Here is a 24,390-nt window from a genome sequence, read left to right as displayed (position 1 = left end):
AGCTATTTTGTCACCTCAAAATGACTACTGACCTCAATAGTTCAGTTATCATTCAGGGTGCAAGCCCACCCATTGCATTCCCATTAATACAAAGTTGTTGAGAATCTTTCATTAGCCTGCAAAGCTGAGGTCAAAGATGCATTTCCTCGCACAATTCTATTAAGAAATAGTATCAACGTAATCTAACGAGGAAAAACAAGCCTTGGACAACCTTTTTACAAAGCTACCTCTTTAATGACATTATAGGACAGTTTATGAGTTCTCTAATATTTTTCTAACTGGCAAATCAAAAGTTCAAAGTGATTTACAGTACAAAATATGTGTACCATGGGAGGGAACAAAAAAATAAAGCCAATCATCAAAATGATGAATGTCACACAATCAAGAACAACAACAAAAAAAACTGACTGGGTGAAACTAGTTTACGTAGAAAGTAAACTGGAATTGGACCACCACGCTGGTTATTTTTTTTTTATTTAACCGTGTAAAAGACTTCCTTTTATCAGGTATACATACAGCAAGGAAGGCAACCTATGCGTCCCGCGTAACAATATGAGTTTGGATTATTGTCTATTTTCTCTTGTGAACTGAACAAACTGAATGAACTGAGCACACAGGCACAGCTCAAAAGCAATACTGTTTTGGACATCGTGAATGGGTATGGGTGAAGTAAGCAAATTGGTGCTAATTTGTAATATTACACACACACACACCAAATTAGTTGGCTTTGGGGAAAATTCAGTTGTCCAACTGTTCCATCTTGGCAGAACAGGGACATATAAAATACAAGATGCTGAATACAACTGAGTGTTGAATGTGTCAAATTGCTTTCCTACATGTGGTGTGTGTGTCTTGCTGTCCAGATGAACCCCACTGAGAATGCATCAATATGTTCAGAAACAGGTTTGGGCGACAACCTAGATTTTGATGCGGAAGGCGGTGGCCTGTGAGCTGGGGGGCTCGGTGGTTGAGGAGGACTGCGCGGTGGACTTAAAGAGAGCTTTCAGGATTGTCTGCGGGTCCACCTCAGGAGTTGGCTGGGAAGTTCTCTGGCTTGCGGAACGAGACAAGGCGGGAGGGAGGCCATCTTTCTTGGCCCCACTGCCAGCGCCCGGGGTGTCGCTCAGTCGCCTGGAAAAAAAACGGGCGAATAATTTCACGTCATTTTTCCTAACTTACCCAGCAATAGTAAAATTCTAGTTCGTCAAAGTAACCTTTACCACTGTTAAAGAATTTCATAAAGCTTGCTTACAAGAGAATGGGCTGATCAGAAGTGATGACATTTCCCTGAATGTGAATGTTACACTTCATGGGCTGACCTGTGTAAACAAGGAAGACAAAAAAAAAAAAAAAAAAGTATAAATGTAAATGCCTGTTTTCCTGAACACAGCAAATGTAAACCACACAGTCCCTAAATATCTTCACGTTTAATTCATTCAGAAAATCTTCACACTTTGGCCCAAAGATCCATTTGAAGGCCTTGTTTGTTCTGAGCACTCACCGTCCAGGCAGCGGTTGTTGTACTTTCTATATGCGCTGACGGCATCCTCTTTGCGGACAAACACGACTTCAGCGACGCCCACCTTCACCAGGCGTGCTCGCTTCAAGGCACCGCACACGCAGAACAGCTCCTGTGAACAAATCGATGTGTTTTTTTGGGGGTTTTTTTAGGGGTCGGTAGCTATGATTTCAATACGAAGGGTGGAAAGTGTCTTTTGAACCATGCGTGTAAATGTAGCCTTGGATTTACTTACCACTATGTCTTCCTCAGTGACTCGGGGATGCAAGTTATTCACTGTTATTTTGGTTCCTTCCAAAGGGCTGAAAATAGGCTGAAAAAAAAATGACAAGATGTCATTAAACCGGTCACAACTATAGCAAGAAGGCTTGCTGTCCTGTAAAAACAATTCTGTAACCCGACATATTGTCGATAAACTAGTTACAAGTGTTTACCTGAGGGGCTGGAGGCGCTGAGCTGTGTTGAGCCGAGCTGTGCTGGAGAGTCCTCGAAACAGGCTTCAATGCTGCAGCGGGAGGCCGAGGGGTTGTTGTACTAGCGGTGGGCCGGGTGGGGGCAACGGGGACGGGAGGGCGAGGGGCTGAGTATGCATCGTTTTTCACCACCTTGGTTATTGGGGCTGACATGGAAAATGGGGAGCCAACTGGGCCATCCTGTTAAATGATCGCAATGAAAAAGTTGAAATATGTGCGAGATGTAAAAAGGAAATACGTCTGTATTGACGCATGATATACTCTTACCCGTGACTGTAGCAAATTGTTGGAAGTAGTAATTTTGATTTGTTTATTTGGAGGGCCATCGTGATCATTTGAGACTGGCTGCAGGACACAAATGAAAGTTATTTTTTGACACTAACGCAATAAAAATGAGACCATTGGTAAACTGAAAATGTAATTTTTGTAATACCTGTGAGTGAAGACGCATTCCACCAAGAACTCCAACTGGGCGCTGCTGTAAAATGAGGTTGGACGATGGGTTTTAGTTTACCGGTTTAAAAAACAAAGAAATTCCACAATACAGCAGATGTAGTGCAATACAGAAAGCCTTTCTGCTCACCTGGATGGTCTTAGTTATTTTTAGAGGCAGTAGAGCAGATGCCAGGGTTTGCGGCCCACTACTCATGCTCCTCTTAAGGCTCAACCTATCACGAGCGTCTGTCATTCCCTTGTTAAGATGGCCCATGGCGCCATCCCTCCCGCTCAGTCCGTGCGTGTTGGGGCCAAACAGCCTTGTGTTGACACCTGCAAAGTGGTTGTTGGCTTGGATCTTCATCTGCGGCACGAGTGTGTGGCTCTGCAGTTGGTGTGTGGCTGCTGTCTTTTGGATGGCCTGTACAGGCACAGTGAACACATTCTGCTGCTGTTTGCGCGAGTTGATCATCTGACGGGCATCCTGCACTCCTGCTGTCGCTCCACCCCTGCCACGGATTTTAAAGCGAGCATCTTTCTGAACCAGCTTTTCTCTGGCATCTTTCAATGGAAATCCTGACAAAATATGGACAAAACATGTGATGTCAATATATCGAATGCTGAAGAGGATTTACACAAAGATATAGTCAGGACTGTACCAAGTCATCAAGGGGGGGAAAACTGGTAATAGTACCTGAGGTTTGATTTTGATTAAATCTTTTGTGACACTAGTCCTGGATAATGAATTCTCATTAATGGATCACCATGCTAACTCCACAATTATAATGAACAGAAAAGAACACGAAATTATATACACTTACTTTTAAGTGAGGGTGAGGAGTTTGGAAAATGAATGAATGAATGAATGAATGAATGAATGAATGAATGAATGAATGAATGAATGAATGAATACTGTAGCACTCTTACCCGGTCCTCCTCCTAGTCGCTGCCGAGCATCAGTCACGCCAATTCTTTGACGGGCATCAAAAGTCCGGCCAACCCCTCCTGCACCCCGTCCAAACATAGTTCTGGGACAGATGATGATACAATAGGTTAGTGACTTTAGCAATATCAAAATAACAATGCTGCAAAGTGCCTTTGGATTATGACTCAAATTACACAGAACAAGGGTAGTTAACTAGTAAAATTAGGCTCGGTGGTCAACCTTTGATAGTCGGTCAGTGGCGTTACTGCTACAGTGGCTCCGTATTTAGTGATAATTACTTAATGTAACAAAACCATTGGTATATTATCATAAGTAACACGTTGTATCGGCTTAGTAAATCTGAATTGTCATGGCTAGACCACATGCTACTATCTAGAAAAGTACGTAGCTGCTAAGATTAGCCAGTCTGCAAAAAAAACAGGCGCACGACAAAACGTTACTATACACCCCATCAAAACAATGTATGTACTTAACGCATTTAAATGGACACCATTACAAACATTTATTGTGAATTGGACGATATGTAAACGAATTGCATTCCAAACTAAATGATTTCAATGCGAATGGCCTAACATCAAGCTAATGCTAATGCACTCGACAAGCGATCGCTGTGAGAGCATGAGCAAGCTATCTCTAGTTCAACATTAGCCAGCAAGTTCCTGAATAAGCCTCGGTTCCCGAATAACGGTTTTAGTGCCAGAAAACTATCAAAAACTACCAACCATCAACCAGACATAAAATAATTTAGCAGTCTTTTACCGTTTAACCGGCACCTTAACGTTTATTCCGCGTTGTCGTATCACTTCATCCAAAGACACGTCCGCCATTTTGCCAATATGCAATCAACTGCGCATGCGCGGTCGACAACGTTACGGAAACTTTGTTGGTTCATAAAGGTTTTATGTTAAATTAACTGTAGTATAATGTTGTAGTAAAACGTGCATCGAATAAAGGCCAAAAGAAAACCAACACCCATTTTTAATAGATACAACTAGTAAAAACTAGTTGACAAAGCAAAGTTTCAGATACAAAAAAAAATCATGATCGATTGTTCTTGAATCATGGGTCAGTCCTGTTCCCCATGAGCCTTTGCGCATGTCACAAGCGTGAATTTCTCATAAACTGGCGACACTAATAACAAAACTAACTGTAAAGATGCAGTGATAAAAAAACACCAATGATATCGACTGTTATAGTTAACATTACATATTAAAAAAAACATTTTCTGAACAGTTTAATGCGGTATACTGTTGCCATTCTTAAAACTCTGACTGAGCATATGTAGTCACTGTGGATAACCACAAGCTCATAACGGTCTACTGGTTATGCCTTAAACTGATGAGTAAGGAAAATAACGACGCGGGGTGACGCCCGTGTCCTCGTACAATTTGCGAGATGAATTTTTGAAAGGGGAAAGGTCCGCCCGTTGAGGTGACTTGCCTACTTCGCTAGATGCCTCGCAGGATATGGATCTTCCCTGCTCCCCAACTAGTTAAAAGTAAAACCATCAGCTATGCAAACAAGTTACTTGTACTCGTAAACGTGTGAGAAACAAAATACGGTATATATAATATATATAATCAAAAACCTACCACACACGATTTCTAATACACACTATTTATTCCTCTACTGAAATCGGTAACGTCCATTTCTTACCCCTAATTTTAATTATTTACTAATAGAATTTGGAAGTCTCTTAGACCGTTATTTAAGGAGACTGTTGTGGTGTAAAATAACATCAACATTCGTCCATTATAAACAGACCTCACTTCCAATGTCTTCCAAAATCCCGTCGACGATGAACTCCAACTCCCATGATGTAACTCGGCACGCACAGATCCAAACGCAGCGGGGTGGTGCGGTCCCTTCCTCCAGGCTCCAGCAGCTCATCACCGCTGTGCTGCAGATCCGCTTCAAGAGAAATGGCAGCAGCCTTATCCCGTGCTCTAAAACTACCCGGTAAGATCCAAATAGCATGATATCAACAGTCAAAGTAGTGACGTTTATTGTTCTATACGATTTACATCATTGCCCCAAAATAGTGGGGACTCGGTCGCATACGACATGCAAATCGGTTATTTTGACGTGTCACTTAATTTGCATTCTCCTGTCGCCTCTAGAAGAGCATCCGTATGTTTATCTGTGTGTGTGTGTTTTTTTTTTATTTCATACATCATTCTCTGGGGGGTACGCATGTATAGATTTATGGAAGTGCTCGCTAATTTTCCTTTGTAAGCATTTCTGCTACCTGCTAGCAGTCTGCTAGCTAGTAACCCCCCTGAGACCCCCATTGTCCTATTGAACTCAGTTACCGTCAAGGTTCATATATATATATATATATATATATATATATATATATATATATATATATATATATATATATATATATATATATATTTTTTTTTTTTTTTAATGATTGACGTTATTACGGACTACCTATTTACCCCTGCAGATTTTTCTTCTTATTTATAGCGCTACATAAACAAAGAAATAAAATAAAAACAATGTATTGTGCAACAATGTGCAAAGGATGACATGCTAAAATAAAATAGTACGTCATGTTAATTTGCTATTAGGAGCAATTTGAGGCAATTGTTATTTTGATAATTAACTTTGTATGCTGAAAAGTGATTCACGTTTGTTCATTTTTATTTACGATTACAGATATTAAATAAATTTACATGTTAAAATGCTGATATTTATTTTTGACAGTAAATTAAAACCGTAATTGAATTCACTGCACTTTATTTGTGTGTAACGTTTAACACTTCACATTGCTATTTGTAACGTTTCAGAATATTTTGTAGCCTTTTGACAAAGTTACATTTTTAATTGTGCAAAGACCTTTTCAAGTGTGTTAACCTTTGACACGAGTTGCCGAGTTTTGTTTGGACAGTATCATTTGCGTGTGTGTGCGTGTGAAGGAAAAAAGGGCTCGGAGCTGGGAGAGTACGACCCACTCACCCAAGCAGACAGCGAGGACGAGAGCGAAGATGATGACCTCGTCCTCAACTATCCCCGCAACGGTCTGGGGCGAGACTCCTTCCACGGCGCCGGCGGCTCCACAAAGCTTCGGGGAAGTCGATCCGGGCGACTTGTGGCCACCGGAGATTCGGCGCAGGAGGATGAGGACGACTGGAGAGAGCGACTTCCCAGCAAGTCCCAGCAGGGCAGAGACGATGTGAAAGCAGGGCAGTACTGGAGCCCGTCGAGGGAGGACAGGGAGGAGCTTGGGGGATCTGGACTGAGGATTCACGGGACGGATGAGGAAGCAAAGAGGCTGAAGAGGAAGAATGCTGTGCGGGCCTCCTTTTTTCTGGTGCCTCTAGTTTGCGCCATGCTTCTCGTGCTTCTTTGTGCTTTCCTGATTCCTTGTCAGAAAGGAGCATTGGCAAAGAGGCCACAATGGGAGAGAGCACTTGGGGATGCTGGAGGTAACAGAACAATAGTTACTGTAACATATGTAAAGGTAACGTCCGGAAAGAAAGGATTTGACGACTTATGTATGATCTCTTCTTCCATTTAGGTGTAACTCCACCTGCGCTGGCATTATGGGATGTCGACGGTGATTCCGTGGATGACGTGCTGCTCAGTGTCACCGAGTGGACCAATGACACGCATCCCGCACAAGGGAACAAAAGTAGGTTGAACCCTGAAAGGCTCTTATGGTGCCCTCAATTGAAATGACTTGTCCTGTCGTGCTACCAGTTTACAGCGCCGTGGTCTTGTCTGGTGCTAATGGGCAGCTCCTGTGGAGGAAAGTCATGTGGGAGCCAGTCATGTACATTCAGTGTGGCCTGCAGCTCAACACGAAGCAGTTACCTGTATGTCTTCTCATTGGGAAGTCTATCATCATGGCTGTGAATGGAACCACAGGTGAGAGATCTGGAAGACAGATTTATCGTAGATACAAAGGAGGAGAACTCCATGTTCTTCTTTGTGGACTTCTTGTAATCTCGGCATCTCAAAGCCGTTATGTATGAAGGCCAATGTAAGAGATTCCTTTGACTTCACAGGGAAGAACCTGTGGTCCACGCTGCTGAGGAACATTGAATCCCAAGCTGTGTTACTCCCAGATGTCCAAGGAGATTCGGTTCCAGATCTACTGATAGCCACCCTGCCTGCCAACGAGGTGCAGCCATTTTCCACTTGACTTCCCTTCCACACACTGGAGCTGGGATTTTTTTTTCCCATCAATGATATCTACAGAGTACAAAATACAAAATGATTTTAAATTTGGAAGAAACATAAAACAATACAGCAAAAGTGTCGACTAGAAATGAGATACTCTGTGTATTCAATGATTGTGGCTCTAACCATAGTGATCGCTCCTCAAACATCTTTGAGCTTTCAAATATTTATTTATACAGAAGCCAGATGAATTTGAATAACGTAATCATTATAAAACGACTGTAAACTAAATGGATGTTGCATACACAGTGAATTCCTCCAGTTATTTACAAAGGCATGAATCGTTTTGCTGTTTTCACCTTCAGGCTCTGGATCTCTCCCTGACTTTAATTTCTGGGCTGACTGGAGCCACGCTCGGACAGTCTGTGTCCTTCAACCTCACCGGACAAGGGAAACTGATTGGCCCTCTTCTGCATGAGACTCAACAAGGGGCACCTTACATCTTGTTTGGCCTAGGTGAATAAAAAATAATTATGCAACAAGAATAGAACTCGACAGAAGTTGTAAATGTACCAAAAACGTCTGCATCTGTTTTCCTAGGTAATGTCGTGGCCATTTCACTGCGGGATATTTACATCCGTGCAACCAGCAAGTTACCGCTGACTCCCACACTAAGACAGAAGGATCCTGGCTGGGAAGGATTGAAGAAAACAAATTCCTCCTCCTCCTTCATACATATCTTCAGGTTGACCTTAGCAACAACACGTAGCTTGACATAGCAAAAAGCCTTCATAAGAGATTCAGGGGAGAATCTCAGAAGACACACATTGAAATAGAAATTCATTTGAGTGTGTTTTTTTGTTGTTGTTTTTTTGTAGAGGATCTGAGCGTGTAGAGTTCTTGCTGCCCCTGGTGGCCGGTTTTGGCACCTACCACAACAACTTGGACACGCTCTCCAACTTGAATTCCAGTAAGAGTGACTGGGTGTTGGTGTATGGCTTCAGCAAGATCTCTGTGCTCAGACAGAGAGATGCCCGCAAACAGTGGACCTTTAATTCCGCCCCCATACACAGGTAGGTTGGAACAGAATTGATTTGTAGTCTCAAACTTGTGACGTCACCTTATATTATGTTACAGCCAACCAACTCCTGGACACTTTAATGATGACGGAATCCTCGATCTTTTCTTTCAGCACTCGGCAAACGGCATTATGAAGGTAATGCAATAAAAAAAAAAAAGTATGACTTAATCCTGCATGTTTGTTTACCAGATTTCTTGAATGACAGGCGCAGGTAATTGACGGGGCAAATGGGCGTCCTCTCTGGACGGCACAGTTCGTGTGCCCCCGTCTTGTTTTGGAAACGGCAGCGATCTCCACTTCCACTGGCCTATCAGCTTTTGTCTTCTGGGCCAGCGAGCCAATCGCTGCACCGAAGAATATCACCAAGGCAACTGTGAGTCTGCCAAGAGAACAAGCTTTGAGACAAATAACATGGTGACAATCCAAAGTCGATTTAAATACTCAACTACTATAAACATCAGGCCCACCTGCACAATCTCATAATAATAATAATGTTTCTTATCTTTGATATAATGATCATAAAGGGGATATTTAATGTTTATAACTCTCCACACAGGTGGCCCCGGGTGTTACGGCAGCAGAACCAGTCATCAGAAAGCTCTTCCTGTTGCACCCCGCCTATCCCACAATCCTGATGCAGTTGGCGACGACCACCGATACTGCAGTGGCTGCCGCAGGTAGAAGTCAAAAGTAGTCAAGTCGCTCTTCGCTGTCATACTAAGGCAAAATGGTGTGGCGTTGAAGTCGGCAAAATGATTTGGTAGGATTAATTTACCTATGTCATTTTTTTTTTCCCCCTCTTGCATCTTTTCTGCCAGTGAGTTACGAAAAGCGCCAGAAGGATGCATCCTACATCACCGTCTCCCCACGGCCGGCGCCCGACTCTGAGCCCGCCGCTCGGATAGTGAAGAGTATTCGACTCCGTGCGGCCATCGCCAAAGGACGGGTGGTTACATTGGGCGAGAGCTTGGAGACTGGGGCCACTGGTAAACTTGACACATTTGAGCTTGACAAGTTCTACAGACACCTGTTCTTCAAATATTAGGTAAGGGCAAGTTGTTTATTAACATAAGTTATTCACTGTTTTATGAGTATATACACCGTACAAATCATTTCATGATAATACAATGTGCACCACAACTCATGAATATTATTGTTTTTAGTAACATGCTGCTTTTCTACCATGCTGGGACACAAGAAAGGGTACAACTGGATAACAGCACTAAGAAGGGATTCATTTGAAGCTATTTACATCTTGGCTAATTCATTGGAACTTCATTTCTCTTCTGTTAATTGAATGTGAAGTATTTCTTGTTTTTAAGTCATGTTATTTATAATTAGTTTCCTCAAATATTTGTATTTATTTGAATGGAATTTTACGAATGTTTTGTTGAATGCCTAATTGCTGACTTGATCACAGCACTTTGTTTTAATGAAAAGAAGTGTAAATGCAGTACTTCATTTATAAATCTTTGTTAATGGTCAGTGTTACATGATCTCAGATCACAATGAATCTTTAGAATCTCCTCAAATGATCGTGGGGTAATTTTCACGTTGCTATGTGTAAAAAATGATTGCTGTACAGTATTTATTAAGTTGATGTATTGTCAGACTGTTTCTATTGTTTTTTTTCTCACTTGGCTGCTCATGATCTTATTGTAAACTGCAACTTCCTGTATTACAAATGAGAAAATAAATTCTTTGTGCAACAGGTTTTTTTTAACACCAGTACTTTCTGGGAAAAGCACATTGGATTCGTTCAATACACGTTACATATAAAGCTTTGGCCAGAGTAAAAAAAAAAAAAGAAAAGAAAAAAAATCTGGTAAAATTGCTGTAACTATAAATTACCACAGGGTGGCGCTGTTCCCTCACCATCTTCTCAACGTGGTTCCGCATTGCTGCCGTGTCGCATCCAAACGCTGCTTATCATGGCGTCGGCTCTTTGTCGACTTGGCCGGGTCTCGGCTGTCAGAAATGTCTTCGCCTCGCCGGCAAAATCTGTGACAGCGTATCGAACGGCCGTGTGCTCCTCTTCTGGAGCCATTCTACCCAAGCCGAAGAAGGTGAGTGTTTATACCGCGTGAAGTCTCACTCGGACGAGTCACTTCTGGCACTGGATGTTTCACCATTGAATGGTGAAATATTTTTCCTCTTCCATGTCGACTAACGTTAAATACCCGATTTATTTCTATGGCGGGGTGTGGGACACCGGGGAAGCAGACCCCCTTTGGACTTTGGCGGATTGCGGCGGTAGTGGTTCCCTTCTTGTATGTGGGGACACGAATCAGCAAGAACTTCGCTGAGCTTCTGGAGGAACACGACATCTTCGTCCCCGAAGACGATGATGACGACGACTGAGCGTGTCGACGAGCCAATCAAGAACATCATTGGAGCCAGGTAAATGCTGCGTTCAATTACAACCCGTAAATAGAACAACCAAAACAATGTTACCCAACCCTTAAGCGCACGTTGACTACGGAATAATACATATAAAATATAACACATACTGAATAATATTCAGACTAATGTCCTTGGATAAAGTGCTCCAGTAAATTGATTGGATATAAACACTTGTTTTCCATATAACAATTCACTGTAATATGTTTTTTCCTTTTTCTCTCAGATTTCATTTTGACACATCTACTGGGGAGCAGTTACCTGAGAATTCCATCCCCCTCGTCAGGATTTTTTTTTTAAACTGTCATTGAGCCTGAAAATGTCCTGTGGTTTTTGTCTTTGCATGCAGTAGTAAAGATTTTTGATAATGTGCTCTGTTTGTTTTAAATAACAGTAACAGTACAAGTGACTCTTCAGTATTTACATTCTCATAAAAATGTCTATTATGAAGTGCACATGGCTAAAACAATATTACAAGACAAATGGGTGACCACTCTTAGCTTTTGGGATAAGAAGCTCAAATTTGGATATTTCTCTTTAATGGCCCCTTTGATAGCAATCTCGGAAAAGCTTGATCATTATTAACAGACACATACACGAACGTGTGAATGTTACATTTGTATTTACAGTAAAGGGATCCCCTGTCGCAGTAGACAAGCACAACAAGGGGGGTCTAAGGTGGAGGAGGAGTTCAGGGTTTGTTACCGCGGTAAAATTTAGACAGGAAATCAGTGGCGCGTGGTTCCTCAGACTCGTGGAAATAACGCATTACATGTGTCTTCTGTTTCCATACGTGGATAGTCTCCTGAAGTTCCATTTTTCCCTGCAAGTGACATTAAATGCAGAAAGGAAACAACTAATGTGTGGCCTATCCAACATGGAATGGAAATAAACTTTTAAGTGTTACCTTAATGACCAACATGTCAATCAGACGGGGGTCAGTGACATGCTTGTTTTTGTCGAACATCTCCCTCACTTTGTGTCGGCCCTGTTGCGTGTTGATATCCAGCTGAAACGTCGCCACTGTTGAAACAAATGCAAAATTATGACACAGCAGCATCTTCATCCGCACTTTGCACATATTAAATGTTAATATGATCATTGAATGCAGTGCCAATATGGCCCAAGTCTAACTTTAAAATGTTTCAATACTGTCCACTAATTATATATGCCTTCAACGACATTTGTTTACTTGCTGCTTTAGCGGCGAAATGCTAAGATGACAGACACGACCTTGACACCTAAATCCTTTAAAATATTTATTCCAGAAACGACATACCTGTGTTAGGGACTTCTCGGTACCAGGCTCGGTAAAGCTCCCGGACTCTGCGTTTCGCTTCGTCCAAATCTCTGCTAAAAATGGGCTTAACAACTTTGGATGCACCAGCCGCAGTTCGGGTCGCAGCAGTGGACGCCATGACTGCTGCCGTTGGGATTTCCGGTGTTACTTACTCGACGGTGGTGTAGTAAGAAAGAGTGTCGCCGTCTAGCGGACAGGCGCCAATTTACACATTAACAATAGTGATATGCTGAAAGTGCCACTGGAATGTAAGGAACCGTGAAATTTTACATTCACACTTGAATAAGATCAATATTAATTTGCAATGTAAATGTGTAAATTAAATGTGTCAATGGAATGAATTGGGGATTTCGAAAAACCTTCCAACATTAGGAATATTGAATTTTTGAAGGAAAAAAAAATGGACGCCCGGAAGGCATGAATTTTTAGAACATGTTGAAGTTGGCCTGAACTGGTTGAAAAATGAGTAAGAAGTAGCAGGACAAAAAAAGTGCAATGAATAAAATATAATAAAGTTTAAGATGTCACATAACCAAGCACGTTTCCTGTTCATAACATACAAAAAAAAAAAGCTTTCATTTCAAAGCATATTTTTAAAAAGCTGTACAGCATAAAAAAAAAAAAAGTGAGATGACAGTAGCTCTGTGTCAACGGCCTCAAGTCACTAACAGACACATCAGGATCTATTGGCTCATCCATAGTAAAAGCTGACATCGAATCACCTAAAATACCTGAAACTATACCGCAACTATTCCAGTTTGAACACAAAAGGCACACTCCACTCACTAGAGGCAGAAGCTTTAGGGAAAAATGGCAAAGTGCAGTTGGTCACACGTGGTCCAGTGTAATGAAGCCAGTTTACAGCTCATCTGCGCTGCTGATTGGCGGAATGCTTGAAACAAAAAGGCACGATCACAGTCCGCTCTCAAACTTTGACCAGATTCTCTCATGTGTTAATTCAGTCACATCCAAGGAGACACACCTGCAAAATAGCAAACAGGAACTCTATGGGCTATTTTCATAGTTTCAATTGGTCAATGATCCAACGGCTACAAAAAAAACACAACAGGTATCGTTTGCTAGCATCTAAGAAGAATTCAAACCTTTCACAACAGGGATTGTCAGCAAACTCTCAGTGGTCCATGCTGTTACCCAGCCTTTGGCCCTCCTGCAGTGCAGCCATGGCCAGCCTCAAATGCTCCTTGAGACTCTGGATCTCCCGCTCACTGCGACCTTTTATTCCACTCAGCTCCTCGTTGACCTCGGCGTATCGCTCGCTGGCCAGACGTTTCTCCTGGTGGTGAATGATGGACACTCAACGATTGGTGGATTTTCTTTTGCAAATTAGCGCTGTCATTTCTGCAAAACTTTTCCATTTGATATTCTTTTTAAGTTTAAGTTTGGTGACATCTTGGTATCATAGAACTTTGCCAAACTTAGTTGAGAAATTTGTGGGGGGGATGCTGCCCTCTTGTGGCATCTTGGTGTCAAGTAACTATTTGGAAGTCTTGTTAAGTTCAAGTATGTCATAACACGCACACACACGCAGTACGGTACCGTGTTAAGGAACTGCAGTTCATTCCTTAGACAGCTGATCTCCTTATGTAAGTACTCAATCTCCTTTTCTTTTACCCTGAGAAGTACCTGGAAAAGGAGCAACACGGTGGTTTCCATTTCCTGCTCCAAAAGTCATGACACACATGTAACATGATGAACACAAATGACAAATTAAATGTTAGTTTATGCAGCCAATACAGGCTTCTTGAGGTATCTAAAAGGGGATTATGAAGAATATGTTATTGCAGTGAATGAGGAGGGAGGGGGGGGGGGGGCATGAGGAAGGTTTCTAAGTTGAACTTTCAGCAGCTTTCTTGCGGTTTACAACAATCCGCTTACAAAAGAGCGAGGTAGTGTCGTCACCTCATTGCCACAACTCGCGATGCAAAGACACAAATACTTCCTTTGCATATGAGGGCACATCTTTATTTTCTATCAGTGTTGAGGTTAAAATAGCGGATCTTACCTCTAGTTCACAAGATGTGTCTTTTTTGTTGTCCTTTGGACCCAAATCGGAGTTGTTACATCGTACGCGGGTGAGCTCCTCTGCCAAACGGTCCTTTAAGTTCTGGAAAGAAATGAATTGGCAGAAGAAAAAAAAAAAAAAACATCTGTGTGTATCGATGTTTTTGTGTTACTTACTTGGTTCTCCTTCCTGAGTTGCTCAAGGTCTCTCTCCTTTCGACTGAGTTCCCGCTCCCTTTCAGCATTGTTCTGTTGAGCTCGGTTCAGCTCCAGACACTTCTGAGAGTAGCGCTCCGATAGTCCGCCGAGTTCTCTCTGCAAGGCCTGACTCTCTTCCCTGCAGACGCGTCATCATGAGCATCACATCCATTTGGAGAGAGGCGATGCTGACCAAATCCATCTTACTGTTGTTGGCTGTGCAAGGTCGGCGGATCGAGCAATCCGCTGCTCAGTCGATTGACCTTCTCCACCTCTCTCTCCAGCTCCTCTTTGTGTCTCTTCTTGATTGCCTCCATTACTGGAATAAACAAACAAACATGATCTTCCCTGAAGCAATTAAGTTGTATTCGATGAAACATTTCACGAATGAGAAAAATGGATGGTTTGGTTGCGGAAATAGGAGTCGCAAAGAACCATTACGCAATCCACCACTTTCAAGGTTTCAGTGCGAGTCATCCCTTTTTCAAATTATAGCCTCCTAAAATGTATTTAAGCCGACCTCGTGACATATCTTGAATCTCCTCCAGCAGCATCCTGTTTTTCTCCGTTTCTAACGCCGCCATCTGGCGGTCGTGCTGCTTCTGCAGCTCGGCCATCGCTTGCCGATGAGCGTGGTCCATGGCGGTCAGACTGCGGCCGCACGGACCGTTGGGACCGCAGCCGCCCGCCACCCCTTCTCCTCCGTCCCCTCCCCTTCCTCCCCCGTGTTGTAGTTGTTCAAGCTGAAGCCTCAGTGACGCCACCTGGAGAGAGACGAAGACGGAGGTAAAGCGTCACTCAGTTCGAACGATACGCTGCTCTGTGATTCAAAAGCAACAACCTCATTTTTTTCTACCTCTAGCATGTTTGTTAGGTTGTTATTGACGAAAAGAGCAGCACGGTCTGTGTGTGCAGTGCGAATAAAAAACACGCCAAAAAGACCACACGATCGCACAGCAAGCAAAAGATGCAGTTGCAGCATTCCCAAGTCCACTTATTATTTTTTTCCGCCCCATCGTTTGTAATTCCATCTCGAAATTTTCAACTTATGGGGGAAAACTGCGGAAGCAAATGCAAGGCTATTTGAAGTATTAAAAGGATGAAAGTGGGAAATACTTCATCGAAATAGATGAAGATTAATTTGCACGTTTATTTTGTTTGCAAATTAAAAAGAAAAACCTGTCCACACACTACCTCCCTCTGCAGCGCCTCGTTGGCTGACTGGCTGGAAGGTCGTGACCCCACTGTCGGTTTCTCCTTCAAAGGCATCCGTTCAAACTCGGCCCATTTTTTCTCGATCTCGTCCTCCGTGCGTAGCTTTTGATTGACACCTCCGCTGGCGCTCTTCCGAGAGAGCACAGCCTCCCACTGGCTGCTCGTGGCGTCTCGTGTCTTGTCCTCCTGCCATTGCTGGCCCTCCCCGATGGCTCTCTGATTGGCCTGCGCGTGGCTGGACGACGCAGGAACAGGGGACAGCTCGACGTAGTCGAACCTGCGCTGGGAGGGAGGAACCTCAGAGGAAACGTCGGCGTGCCGTGATGACGGTCGCCGGGAAGGCAGCTGTAGGCGTGAGTGGGAGTTTTCTTTGTCACTATTGCTATCAGGCAACCTGGTGGAGAATATTTGAAACAAAAAAAAGTCTCATATTCAAGGAACCAAAAAAAAAACAAAAAAAAAGACTTTCTATTAATAACAATGCAGAAATTACTGTGTGATGTCTGGTGAGGTGCTGGGCCTGATGCATTTCTTTAAAACCTCAATCCAGTTCCTCCTGATTCCCGCTGTCATGGCAGAAAGCGTGAACATAGCCTCTCGTGTCTGTGGAATGACAGATGTAAATGCTCTCAGATGTCGCCGCATTTTGTTAGCATGAACACAAAAAAAAAAACAAAAAACAATCACCTGTATCTGAAAGCCATAGTTCTTCTCCACATCAAACTCAGACACCTTGACGCAAGATTTCAGATCAATTTCACCATCTAAGTCATCTTTCTGTCAGGAAAACCAAAGATCCCTTTTCAGTTAAGCTTTCAATGCGGTTTTTATTATCATCAATTTTTTTAATTATTTTGGCTTCAACACTACTTAACGTACCTCTTCTGCACTGGAATCTCTGTAGTACTTCAGTCCAGCATCAGTCAAAACAAACCAGTGCTTCTTCCACTGAATATAGAAATATACATTTGAATAATTATTGTCATAGAAAAGACACACAGGGATGAGCGTTCCGAGAAGAAATAAAGACATCATCTGTGCTGATTTTTATTTTATTTTTTACCTCTCCACAATCATCCAGTTTCGACATCCATCCCTTCTTGAAGTTTAGGAGGTCGGGCTGTGGGGCAGAAAATCACAAATCAATGTCAGGCAGTACACAATTGTTGCATTTGTGCTTGATGATATAATTTTCACCATGAATGTGACCTGTAGACCTTTTATATTCACTCGATGTAAAATGGTCAAGTTCTAGTGCTGCACAATAAAGTTGCAACATTAGTCACAAGGGCGAAAAGTAACAGCGTAGTTCTCCAGACAAGGAACTCACTATCAACATTGGAGAGGCGTTTTAAGAGTGCAAGAGTGTCAGTCACTCTTGTCGTGACCCAGTGACAGATTGTTTTCAAACTAACCCCTAACCTATTTCCAATAGTCATCCTGTTTCTGCTTCTTCTTTTTTTAAACTACAGAAAAACACTTGCAGAAGTTAATAGTGAGGTTTTGGTGAGTCTTTGCTTTAGATTAGACAAAAAGTTTAGGGAAAGGAAAAGTTTAAAGCAAATAGGAACTAAGCCGAAAGTCAAACAAAAACAGACATTCCATCAGCACCCCAGACCAGATTGTGTTTGACCTTTGAGATTCCAATGTATCGGTATTATATTTAGGATTGTATCAGATTGTTGAGGTTTAACAGGATCTTATCCGAGCTGATGTTTAATGTTTACAAGTATTTTATCCAAACAATATTTTAAACAACCAATGTGAGGCGATTAGGGGGGGTAGTGCCCCCGCCTCTAACCCCCAGATCAACGCCCATGGATGTACAAATTTACTGCGTTTTTTGGTTTGTTTTTGCTTTAAGTGCTTTATTACAGTTAAGACAAAACAATCGGTGATTGGTTGTGCATGGTGGTTTCTACTTTACTTTGCATATTGTACAATGTATCATTAATGACTTTAGTGTTGTCAACGCGCCAATGCAGTTGCTAGCGTACACGAAAGCACGGAGCAATTGACATATTTTATTGTAAACAATCACATAACAGCATAAATAAAGCAATCGGCACGTTTTTAAGACGCTAGACTGGCGTTAGAAATACAGAAAATCGTTATCGTGTTTGAACAGTTTGAAAGTGTAAATAGCATAAAGCTACCAACTTAAAACACACCCTTGAACTGTGACAAACACGTTGCTCATTATGGCTCATTAAAGATGGCATGTAATAACGTGTACGGGAAAGACAAACGCAAAACAGCATTTCAAAACGAGGTATTTGCCATTTGAACGGCTTCACTTGCAAAAGTGTCGATCTTTGAGGAAGGAAGAAAGGAAAGCCGTCGCTTTGAAGAAAGAAAAAAAAAAAAGACCAACTTACCGTCATGATAACAGGATCCGGTTAGGACGGGGTTGAAAAACAACAGAGTACCGTTAACTCATGAAGAAAAAAACAACAACTTATACTTCTCTTCTATCACAACTCTCCATTCGACTTAATGAACGAGTGAATAAAGTAACACAACTTTCTTTTAAAAGACCAACGCTCCATTCACGGTCCCACAAACGAAGCTTGAGACAATCACAAGCTAGACTCGAACTCCGGTGAACACACAGTTACTTTTAAAGAAAATGCGACGAAAAAGGAGAAAATATGCGGCGTGCAGTTGGACTGCAGCGACCCCACTAGTATTTTGGACTTGATGTTCACTTCCTGGGCGGCTCCGCTCGACTCTTTGAAGGAGAAAACGCAACTCTGTCGCTCCCGCTCGCGGCGCGCAGCACCGGAGAGTCACTGCAAGCGCCTAGACATAAACCCCTCATCCCTGCTTAACCCGTTGCTGTAATACGTCCTCACGTCGGCCATCTTTGATGTGGCATATCTGTAAATATCAGCTAACCCAGCCATGGAGTGACAGTCTACAGATAGCACAGAATAAATGCATCTCTGGCTAACATAATTTTTAATCTTCCTTGCCCTGGGTGAAATTTCTCTCAGTGCTCCTTATTCTGTCACACTTTCAACCTAATTGGTCAAGGACAACGGCTGACCCACACCAACTCCTGGGTCTGGTCAAGGTTTGAATGAAACTAAATGAATGTCATCATTTTAATATTTTAGGACAGCAATTTGAAACCAGTATGCTGTGACAAAAGTGTGACATGAGGACTCATCAAATGTGCCATACTAAATGATCAATGTTCCATATAGGCCCCGCCAGCATTTTATTTGATATTTTAAAATACATTTTTGAAAAAAATTCTCTGACCCCCTTACATATTGGTCAAGCCCTCTTTTAGCATTAGGAGAAGAAGAAAAAAAAAAACTGGAGCCCATGAGATCTGATTTTGAGTATACAATGCCGGTTGGTTGTACATCTTCAAGCAGCAAATAAATGATCCATCTTCACCAAGCCCTCCATTATTGCACATCCAATATGGTCGCAACTTAGACGCACAATTAGCACCAAGGCAGGATCTAAGTATACATATCTAAGTTCCACACCACCTAAATCCGGGTCACCCAGCTTTGTCGCTGTTGGTTTCACTTAATGCAGCCCAGGAATTTCAACACATGCCCCAGCCAGCACACCACAAGTGACAAAGCTCAATTTGAAGAAATGCCCTTAGGCATTACGAGAGTCTCCAAAACAACTGCGCGGCCGGCAACATCAAGATGCTACAGAAGCAAGGCATATACAGTAAACACAAAAATAAATAGGATCTGATAAGCAACATAAAAAAGGGGATGACGGTTGTTTATACTATCTGCCACATACCTGCATTGGTGCTGATCTGTGATAAGAATCTTTCCAAGAACTGCCCTCATCTGGTGTAGGACTACAAGACCTCTAAAAAAGTAGTAAGTCATAGTGAGGAAAAGCACCATATTATTAATATTTATCTAAATACAATACACTATTCACAAACTATTTGGTTGAATTTCAGAATGAATTCAAAAAGCACTACAACTTTTACAGATGAACTTTATTTGACCTTTTCCAATGCTACGGGCTCTTTCTTCCAGTCACGCTACAGCGGAGCTAATTTACATCATAACTACTACCTGCAGCGAGTTTTTTCCGCCCATGGAGGCACTCCCAGTTCTGCCATTTTCACGTGACGGCCAGAATCCGCACTACACGAAAGCACGATCGAGTTGAAGCCATATCGTAAACAACGCTGCGGTGCCAGGCTAGCGTGGTTTTGCATTAACACAGTTAGCTGTATTAGTTTGTGATTCACCAATCATCACGGTAACAAAAGCATGACTGTGCTCTGGATTTCTGCATTTGCACAAAGTACAAATGCTTCCCAAAACTGGTTTATTTTGGACAAGCGATGGAGGACGTACCTGTGAACCTACCTGCAACGAGAAGGAGGAGTGAGCTCGAGATAAATACCCACTACCACCATAATACCCATCTCTGTTAGTTTCTTCTTTGTCCCACTCTCTGGAGGGATGCTTGCTCAGGGAGTGGCTGAAATAGTACAATAGAGAATCCATTAGAACATTCAAAGAACAGCTCTTGGTGAATTGCTATGATTGAGTTCAGTTAGATCTAACCTGGCTGGTTTGAAGAGTTCCTGTCTTCTCGAGCGCTGAGGTTGCTCTACGTGGTCATGGTCATCTCTCGGATGGATCATTTTGACCTTGGGTAGATCAGCCGTGGTGGCATATTCCTCTTTGTTTTTTCCAGCAGATGCCACAGACTCAGAGGAATCTATGGAGCTCTGCGATAAGGTATGACTTCGCATTGTCACCCGAGGTACAGGGGAAGGACTCCTCCGAGCATGATGAGGTCTTCTGTCATGAGGGGAGGCGTAGTGATTTTCAAGACTGTGTCTTCCTGTCCTAGACCTAGGAGCATCTGGACTTCTCGGAGTTTGCAAGGTGACAGAAGCGTTTCTGTTGACTTTTGCATTCTGCATGGTGGGAGAAGCGGCGCGAGATAGCGAGGAGCCGCGGAGGGAGTGTGTCGATCCCCGCCATGATCGTGGAGAGCGATTGGTGGCAGATTTGGAATCACTGTAATTGTTTTGTCTCTGAAGTGAACGTCCGCCTTCTCCAGCGGTGGCATTTCTGAGGACAGAAAAGCCTGGAGGGTCATCGGTGGTATTTCTAGACGGGGAAGAGTTCCGACTATTGTTATTATTTCTCTTTGGAGAGCTGCTAAGTTTATTGTTACGAAATGAGGTTTGATGAGGGGTACCGTAGATTTGCTTCGACGATAAAGAGCTATGACTGCCGTAACCTTTAACGTCAGACTTGCGCAATCCAGACTGGGTTCGGCTTTCATGAGTTCTCCTTGAAGGAGAAGAATTTCGACTTTTGCGACCATTAATTGAAGTACTGCTAGCTGTTTTTCGAAGTGGATACTGACCAGTTGTTTGATAGGATCTTTTTTCAGAATGTCTATCAAGGATTTGGCTACTATTGCCTGTAGTGAATCCTGTCTTGTTAAATCTGGGTTGACTCATTGTGTCATATCTGGTCGGGGAGTTGTTTGAGTTTTCAAGATCTTGGCCATGAAGTCCATTTCGCAGAAGAGCCTGACTTTCAATGTCGTAACCTTCTTTTATCGGAGACCCGCAGCGTCCATGATGACTTCTTCCGTCCAGTGATGTCATTAATTCTGATTTACAAAGTCCAGATTGGTCCATTGAACTATAAATTCTTCTTGCCGGTGAAGACCCGCGGCTTTCATGGCGACTCTCCGAAGGTCTACGAGATGGAGCGTTTGTATGATGGTTGAGTCTGTGTAATGAACTGACGGTATTTTCAGTTTTGTGGAGTGACATTTTGCCAGAAGATGAGCTCCTGCTCTCAAGACCTCGACCACTTACTTCTGTTTTCCGTAAGGCACTCCGAAAATCAGAAACTGTACTGGATTGGGATTTGACCGAACCAGCAAGAGTTTTAAAGTTTCTCGGCAAAGTTCCAGACCCACCACGTCGTCCTTGTGATCCTTCCAAGGAGCCTCTTAATCGTGGATCTCGACCTTGAGACCACCCTCCATCATCAACGGTAGGCCCTCTGATAGCGGAAGGAAAGTCACTAACCCTCAATCGAGCGTTTCCACGTGCCGGGGAAGAAGAGCGAGAGTGCAGAGCTGAGCTTGGCCTCGAATATTCAAAGCGCCCAGATTGTTGGTAGGAAGAATTATAAGAAGCGTTTCCTCTACCGTAAGAACCGCTGAAACCTTTTCGTTCCACAGAAGCCAGAGACTCCGCAATTTTAAACGGAGTCGGACTCGGCGAACGAGCGCCGACCTGCGCTTCAACCTCAACGGCAATGTCGTAGGGGTCAGGTGGAGGGAATTCCACAGGAAGCTCTTCATCCAACATCGGGGGTACCTGCCTTTCAGAGGCAAGACCAAGATTGGGGTTCCTGAAGGGGATGACATCTTTGGGCTCAACGTCTTTACTGTTAAAGACCGGATGGCCTCTCTCAAAATGACGAAACGGCGTTGGAGGGCTGTTATCACGGGGGGCACGGGCACCCGCCGCCCTCCCCAGAGAGAAGTAGCCGCTTTCTCGCTTCTCTCGGTCTTCTTTAAACCCTGGTGGGAAGGTGAAGTTAAAACAATGTGACAAAAGTAGAATCAAGGAGTGGTGACATATATTATGTTACTGCTGATTGCCCAGGGACACCTCAGGTAGTGGCATCACAAGTATTGCCAGGTAAAGAACACCTTTGGCTGTAACAGGATACAGTCGGAGGCAGTAAGTCAGGTTTACGGAAGGTTAACACATGGATATTCTCCCAAAAAAAAAAACTCTGGCTGTTATCAACCCAATATGGAAGAGAGGCAGTGGCCAGGCCATGAATTTTGTATTTGAGGATTTGGGTTGTCAGTGCTTCAAGCTAGCAGGCCTTGCTATTTGACCCTGGTGACCCTGAGAGCACATCACTGACCCGAACGCCTGATGTGAGCTTCATCCATCCAGGCTCGAGAAGTCCTTCCATGAGGTGGCGGCTCAAGTCGAGTCATTTTCAGTGATGGGTATTCATCCTCGGCACTGCCGGAGCCACTGAGGTCCTGGTAGTCACTTGGGTCAAGATGGCTGCTTGGAAGATGTAATAGGATGGATGGGGGTGGACATTAAAAAGAAAGATGAGTAAAGAAAACACATTGATGGGAAGTGATGAGACAACTTGAACTTCCACTGAGAATATAAAAAAAAAAAAAAAAAAAAAAGTGACATGGTGAACTTGGAAATATCAGCAATCGGTAATCCAATTGGAATCCTTACCTGTCGGTGCTGTTGTCGTCATCTCCGTCCCAAATATTCAGCTCACAGTCCGGGCTCAGAATACGCAAAGAGCTCTCGACATGACCCGGACAACCTCGAGTGACATCACAATAGCTGCTCACCGGCGACAAACGGTCCGAATCCTCCTGATGGGATGATCGACATGGACTAATCACAACTTGACTTTTTCTTCAACTAAATTTAAGATCAAATCATCCTGAAATCCGTCTGACAGGTTCTTGTCTCTTTTAACACTCCCTCACCTCTGACACACTCACATGTGCAGTCTGTTGTTCGATTAGGGTTACACCTCTGTAACTTGACACAGCTTAAGGCCTTGATCATTCATTATTTACATTTTCTTCTTACCGCAAACTCCCGTTTTAATTTTATTGTGACTTAAGATACCTGTTTGTAGAATGGCAGACATGATCCTCACATTCTATTCCACATACAAACAATATACTGCTGTACATATTAAATGTCTTGGAGAATAGCAGCGTATAATATAATAAGGTACCCAAAATATTATATATTATTTTTAGCTGTATTATTGAAAAATGGATGGATATCTATATTATTATATTTATATATATATTATTTATATTCTATTATTATTTTGGTGCAGATGCACCTAATGAAGTGGCTAGTGAGTTAAGTGAGACATTATGCAATATATAAAAGAAAATTATTTTCCAATATCACATTGTTGATTTTTTTTCTTGTGCGAGTAGTTTGTCTCAGTATTCAGGATGACTTTTAACCTTCTATTTTGACCCCAACTGGGATTCTCTCATCCTCAGGTCCAACTAATCCCATCAGTCATTGCAGATTCTGCATTAGGCCGTACCGAGCAACACACTGCACCTTCTTCCTGTCCTATCTCATCTTTCTCACCTTGCTGCTGGTGTCTTTTTCCTCTGCCTGAGAAGAGATTGGCGTTAAGAGCATTCCATTGCCCCGTCTCGTTAGAGGTTTGGCTCCGGTGACGGCATCGAGAGTGGATTTCTGTTCCGGAGGGGCCGCTTCGGTGATGTCCGCTCCGTCGTGATGAAGGCGCCTTTGACGCAAGCAGTCGTGGCAGCGGGAGGGGTCGAAGATGTTGGGTTGAAACTTGGGGCACATGGGCTCGTCATCGGAGAGAGGCATGATTTGGGAATGTGAAATGTCATGGCATCCTGTGTTGGGAACAGAGAGGGAATTTGCAAAAACGTGATATTACAAACAGTATTTCTGTTGTTTGAATTGTGCAGATTATGATTCAATGATTCATCTTGCTCTTGTTTTTTCAATAGCACAAACCACTGACATTTAAACAGGGGTGTGTAGACTTTCTATAGTCAGTGTATTTTACGATAGAAAAAAAAAAATCACACAGCATACCACTGGACAAAAATGTCAAAATGGCAAAAACA

The 24,390-nt window shown here is 42.9% G+C and overlaps 5 protein-coding genes, 1 long non-coding RNA gene and 1 other non-coding gene across 12 annotated transcripts; 3 read left to right on the top strand and 4 right to left on the bottom strand.

Annotated features, from left to right (window-relative positions):
* Positions 1-212: 212 nt before the first annotated feature.
* Positions 213-5,294, bottom strand: poldip3 (polymerase (DNA-directed), delta interacting protein 3). 2 transcript variants are annotated; one of them, XM_085933591.1, is made up of 10 exons: positions 5,138-5,294; positions 3,355-3,455; positions 2,576-3,003; positions 2,426-2,470; positions 2,260-2,337; positions 1,954-2,172; positions 1,755-1,832; positions 1,502-1,631; positions 1,253-1,319; positions 213-1,131 (listed from the first exon to the last, which is right to left on the bottom strand). In XM_085933591.1, exons 2-10 carry the CDS (start codon positions 3,449-3,451, stop codon positions 918-920), a joined length of 1,356 nt encoding a protein of 451 aa, XP_085789717.1. In that variant the 5' UTR covers positions 3,452-3,455; positions 5,138-5,294; the 3' UTR covers positions 213-917. The 2 variants fall into 2 exon arrangements, with proteins under 2 accessions (XP_085789717.1, XP_085789716.1); XM_085933590.1 differs by lacking the exon at positions 5,138-5,294 and adding an exon at positions 4,133-4,240.
* On the top strand, positions 3,449-10,287 carry fam234b (family with sequence similarity 234 member B). Of its 4 annotated transcripts, none has more exons than XM_085933586.1 (14): positions 3,449-3,479; positions 5,211-5,332; positions 6,298-6,807; positions 6,900-7,013; positions 7,082-7,249; positions 7,390-7,505; positions 7,870-8,020; positions 8,105-8,249; positions 8,383-8,577; positions 8,642-8,720; positions 8,791-8,958; positions 9,142-9,262; positions 9,404-9,630; positions 9,749-10,287. In XM_085933586.1, exons 2-13 carry the CDS (start codon positions 5,296-5,298, stop codon positions 9,628-9,630), a joined length of 2,031 nt encoding a protein of 676 aa, XP_085789712.1. In that variant the 5' UTR covers positions 3,449-3,479; positions 5,211-5,295; the 3' UTR covers positions 9,749-10,287. The 4 variants fall into 4 exon arrangements, with proteins under 4 accessions (XP_085789712.1, XP_085789711.1, XP_085789710.1 ...); XM_085933585.1 differs by lacking the exon at positions 3,449-3,479 and adding an exon at positions 4,716-4,871; XM_085933584.1 differs by lacking the exon at positions 3,449-3,479 and adding an exon at positions 4,716-4,871 and having other exon boundaries at positions 5,136-5,332.
* On the top strand, positions 4,699-4,852 carry LOC147044566 (U12 minor spliceosomal RNA). Its single transcript, XR_015068575.1, has one exon. It is a non-coding gene; the product is annotated as a U12 minor spliceosomal RNA (small nuclear RNA).
* Positions 5,940-10,930, bottom strand: LOC147044563 (uncharacterized). The gene is made up of 5 exons (XR_015068466.1): positions 10,437-10,930; positions 8,772-8,964; positions 7,864-8,016; positions 7,196-7,576; positions 5,940-7,122 (listed from the first exon to the last, which is right to left on the bottom strand). It is a non-coding gene; the product is annotated as an uncharacterized LOC147044563 (long non-coding RNA).
* On the top strand, positions 10,455-11,357 carry smdt1a (single-pass membrane protein with aspartate-rich tail 1a). The gene is made up of 3 exons (XM_085933593.1): positions 10,455-10,651; positions 10,809-10,985; positions 11,212-11,357. The coding sequence occupies exons 1-2, from the start codon at positions 10,517-10,519 to the stop codon at positions 10,944-10,946; spliced, it is 273 nt and encodes a 90-aa protein (XP_085789719.1). The 5' UTR covers positions 10,455-10,516; the 3' UTR covers positions 10,947-10,985; positions 11,212-11,357.
* On the bottom strand, positions 11,135-12,468 carry ndufa6 (NADH:ubiquinone oxidoreductase subunit A6). Its single transcript, XM_085933592.1, has 3 exons — positions 12,265-12,468; positions 11,893-12,008; positions 11,135-11,808 (listed from the first exon to the last, which is right to left on the bottom strand). Exons 1-3 carry the CDS (start codon positions 12,401-12,403, stop codon positions 11,677-11,679), a joined length of 387 nt encoding a protein of 128 aa, XP_085789718.1. The 5' UTR covers positions 12,404-12,468; the 3' UTR covers positions 11,135-11,676.
* Positions 12,469-12,776: 308 nt separating this feature from the next.
* LOC147044560 (TRIO and F-actin-binding protein-like) lies at positions 12,777-24,124 on the bottom strand. 2 transcript variants are annotated; one of them, XM_085933589.1, is made up of 18 exons: positions 23,873-24,124; positions 22,976-23,121; positions 22,638-22,786; positions 20,286-22,281; positions 20,085-20,199; positions 19,498-19,569; positions 16,784-16,840; positions 16,600-16,668; positions 16,408-16,497; positions 16,214-16,323; positions 15,700-16,114; positions 15,026-15,269; positions 14,713-14,824; positions 14,485-14,644; positions 14,309-14,410; positions 13,843-13,929; positions 13,389-13,579; positions 12,777-13,267 (listed from the first exon to the last, which is right to left on the bottom strand). In XM_085933589.1, exons 1-17 carry the CDS (start codon positions 24,122-24,124, stop codon positions 13,418-13,420), a joined length of 4,338 nt encoding a protein of 1,445 aa, XP_085789715.1. In that variant the 3' UTR covers positions 12,777-13,267; positions 13,389-13,417. The 2 variants fall into 2 exon arrangements, with proteins under 2 accessions (XP_085789715.1, XP_085789714.1); XM_085933588.1 differs by lacking the exons at positions 19,498-19,569; positions 20,085-20,199; positions 20,286-22,281; ... (1 more) ...; positions 22,976-23,121; positions 23,873-24,124 and adding an exon at positions 18,099-18,488.
* Between the last annotated feature and the right edge of the window lie 266 nt (positions 24,125-24,390).

Source organism: Syngnathus leptorhynchus, chromosome 16 (assembly GCF_054491065.1).
Source record: "Syngnathus leptorhynchus isolate UIUO chromosome 16, UIUO_Slep, whole genome shotgun sequence".
In the NCBI taxonomy this organism is placed as follows: Eukaryota; Metazoa; Chordata; class Actinopteri; order Syngnathiformes; family Syngnathidae; genus Syngnathus; species Syngnathus leptorhynchus.
The sequence above is the reverse complement of the archived record's forward strand: the minus strand, read 5'-3'. Positions and strand labels throughout refer to the sequence as shown.

Bases quoted from the DNA above. Each gene is read 5' to 3' on its own strand.
- smdt1a (XM_085933593.1), top strand. From the start codon at position 10,517: ATGGCGTCGGCTCTTTGTCGACTTGGCCGGGTCTCGGCTGTCAGAAAT. The intron at 10,652-10,808 runs GTGAGTGTTTAT...CCGGGGAAGCAG, and splicing joins TTCTACCCAAGCCGAAGAAG to ACCCCCTTTGGACTTTGGCG.
- ndufa6 (XM_085933592.1), bottom strand. From the start codon at position 12,403: ATGGCGTCCACTGCTGCGACCCGAACTGCGGCTGGTGCATCCAAAGTT. The intron at 12,009-12,264 runs GTATGTCGTTTC...TTGTTTCAACAG, and splicing joins CCGAGAAGTCCCTAACACAG to TGGCGACGTTTCAGCTGGAT. The intron at 11,809-11,892 runs GTAACACTTAAA...TGTCACTTGCAG, and splicing joins TTGACATGTTGGTCATTAAG to GGAAAAATGGAACTTCAGGA.
- LOC147044560 (XM_085933589.1), bottom strand. From the start codon at position 24,124: ATGCCTCTCTCCGATGACGAGCCCATGTGCCCCAAGTTTCAACCCAAC. The intron at 16,324-16,407 runs GTGATTGTTTTT...GTCATTCCACAG, and splicing joins ACTATGGCTTTCAGATACAG to ACACGAGAGGCTATGTTCAC. The intron at 16,115-16,213 runs GTAATTTCTGCA...ATTCTCCACCAG, and splicing joins ACCTCACCAGACATCACACA to GTTGCCTGATAGCAATAGTG.
- poldip3 (XM_085933590.1), bottom strand. From the start codon at position 4,200: ATGGCGGACGTGTCTTTGGATGAAGTGATACGACAACGCGGAATAAAC. The intron at 3,456-4,132 runs GTAAAAGACTGC...CATCTGTCCCAG, and splicing joins GTTAAGGTGCCGGTTAAACG to AACTATGTTTGGACGGGGTG. The intron at 2,338-2,425 runs GTATTACAAAAA...TGTGTCCTGCAG, and splicing joins GAATGCGTCTTCACTCACAG to CCAGTCTCAAATGATCACGA.
- fam234b (XM_085933586.1), top strand. From the start codon at position 5,296: ATGGCAGCAGCCTTATCCCGTGCTCTAAAACTACCCG. The intron at 7,250-7,389 runs GTGAGAGATCTG...TTGACTTCACAG, and splicing joins GGCTGTGAATGGAACCACAG to GGAAGAACCTGTGGTCCACG. The intron at 8,578-8,641 runs GTAGGTTGGAAC...ATTATGTTACAG, and splicing joins AATTCCGCCCCCATACACAG to CCAACCAACTCCTGGACACT.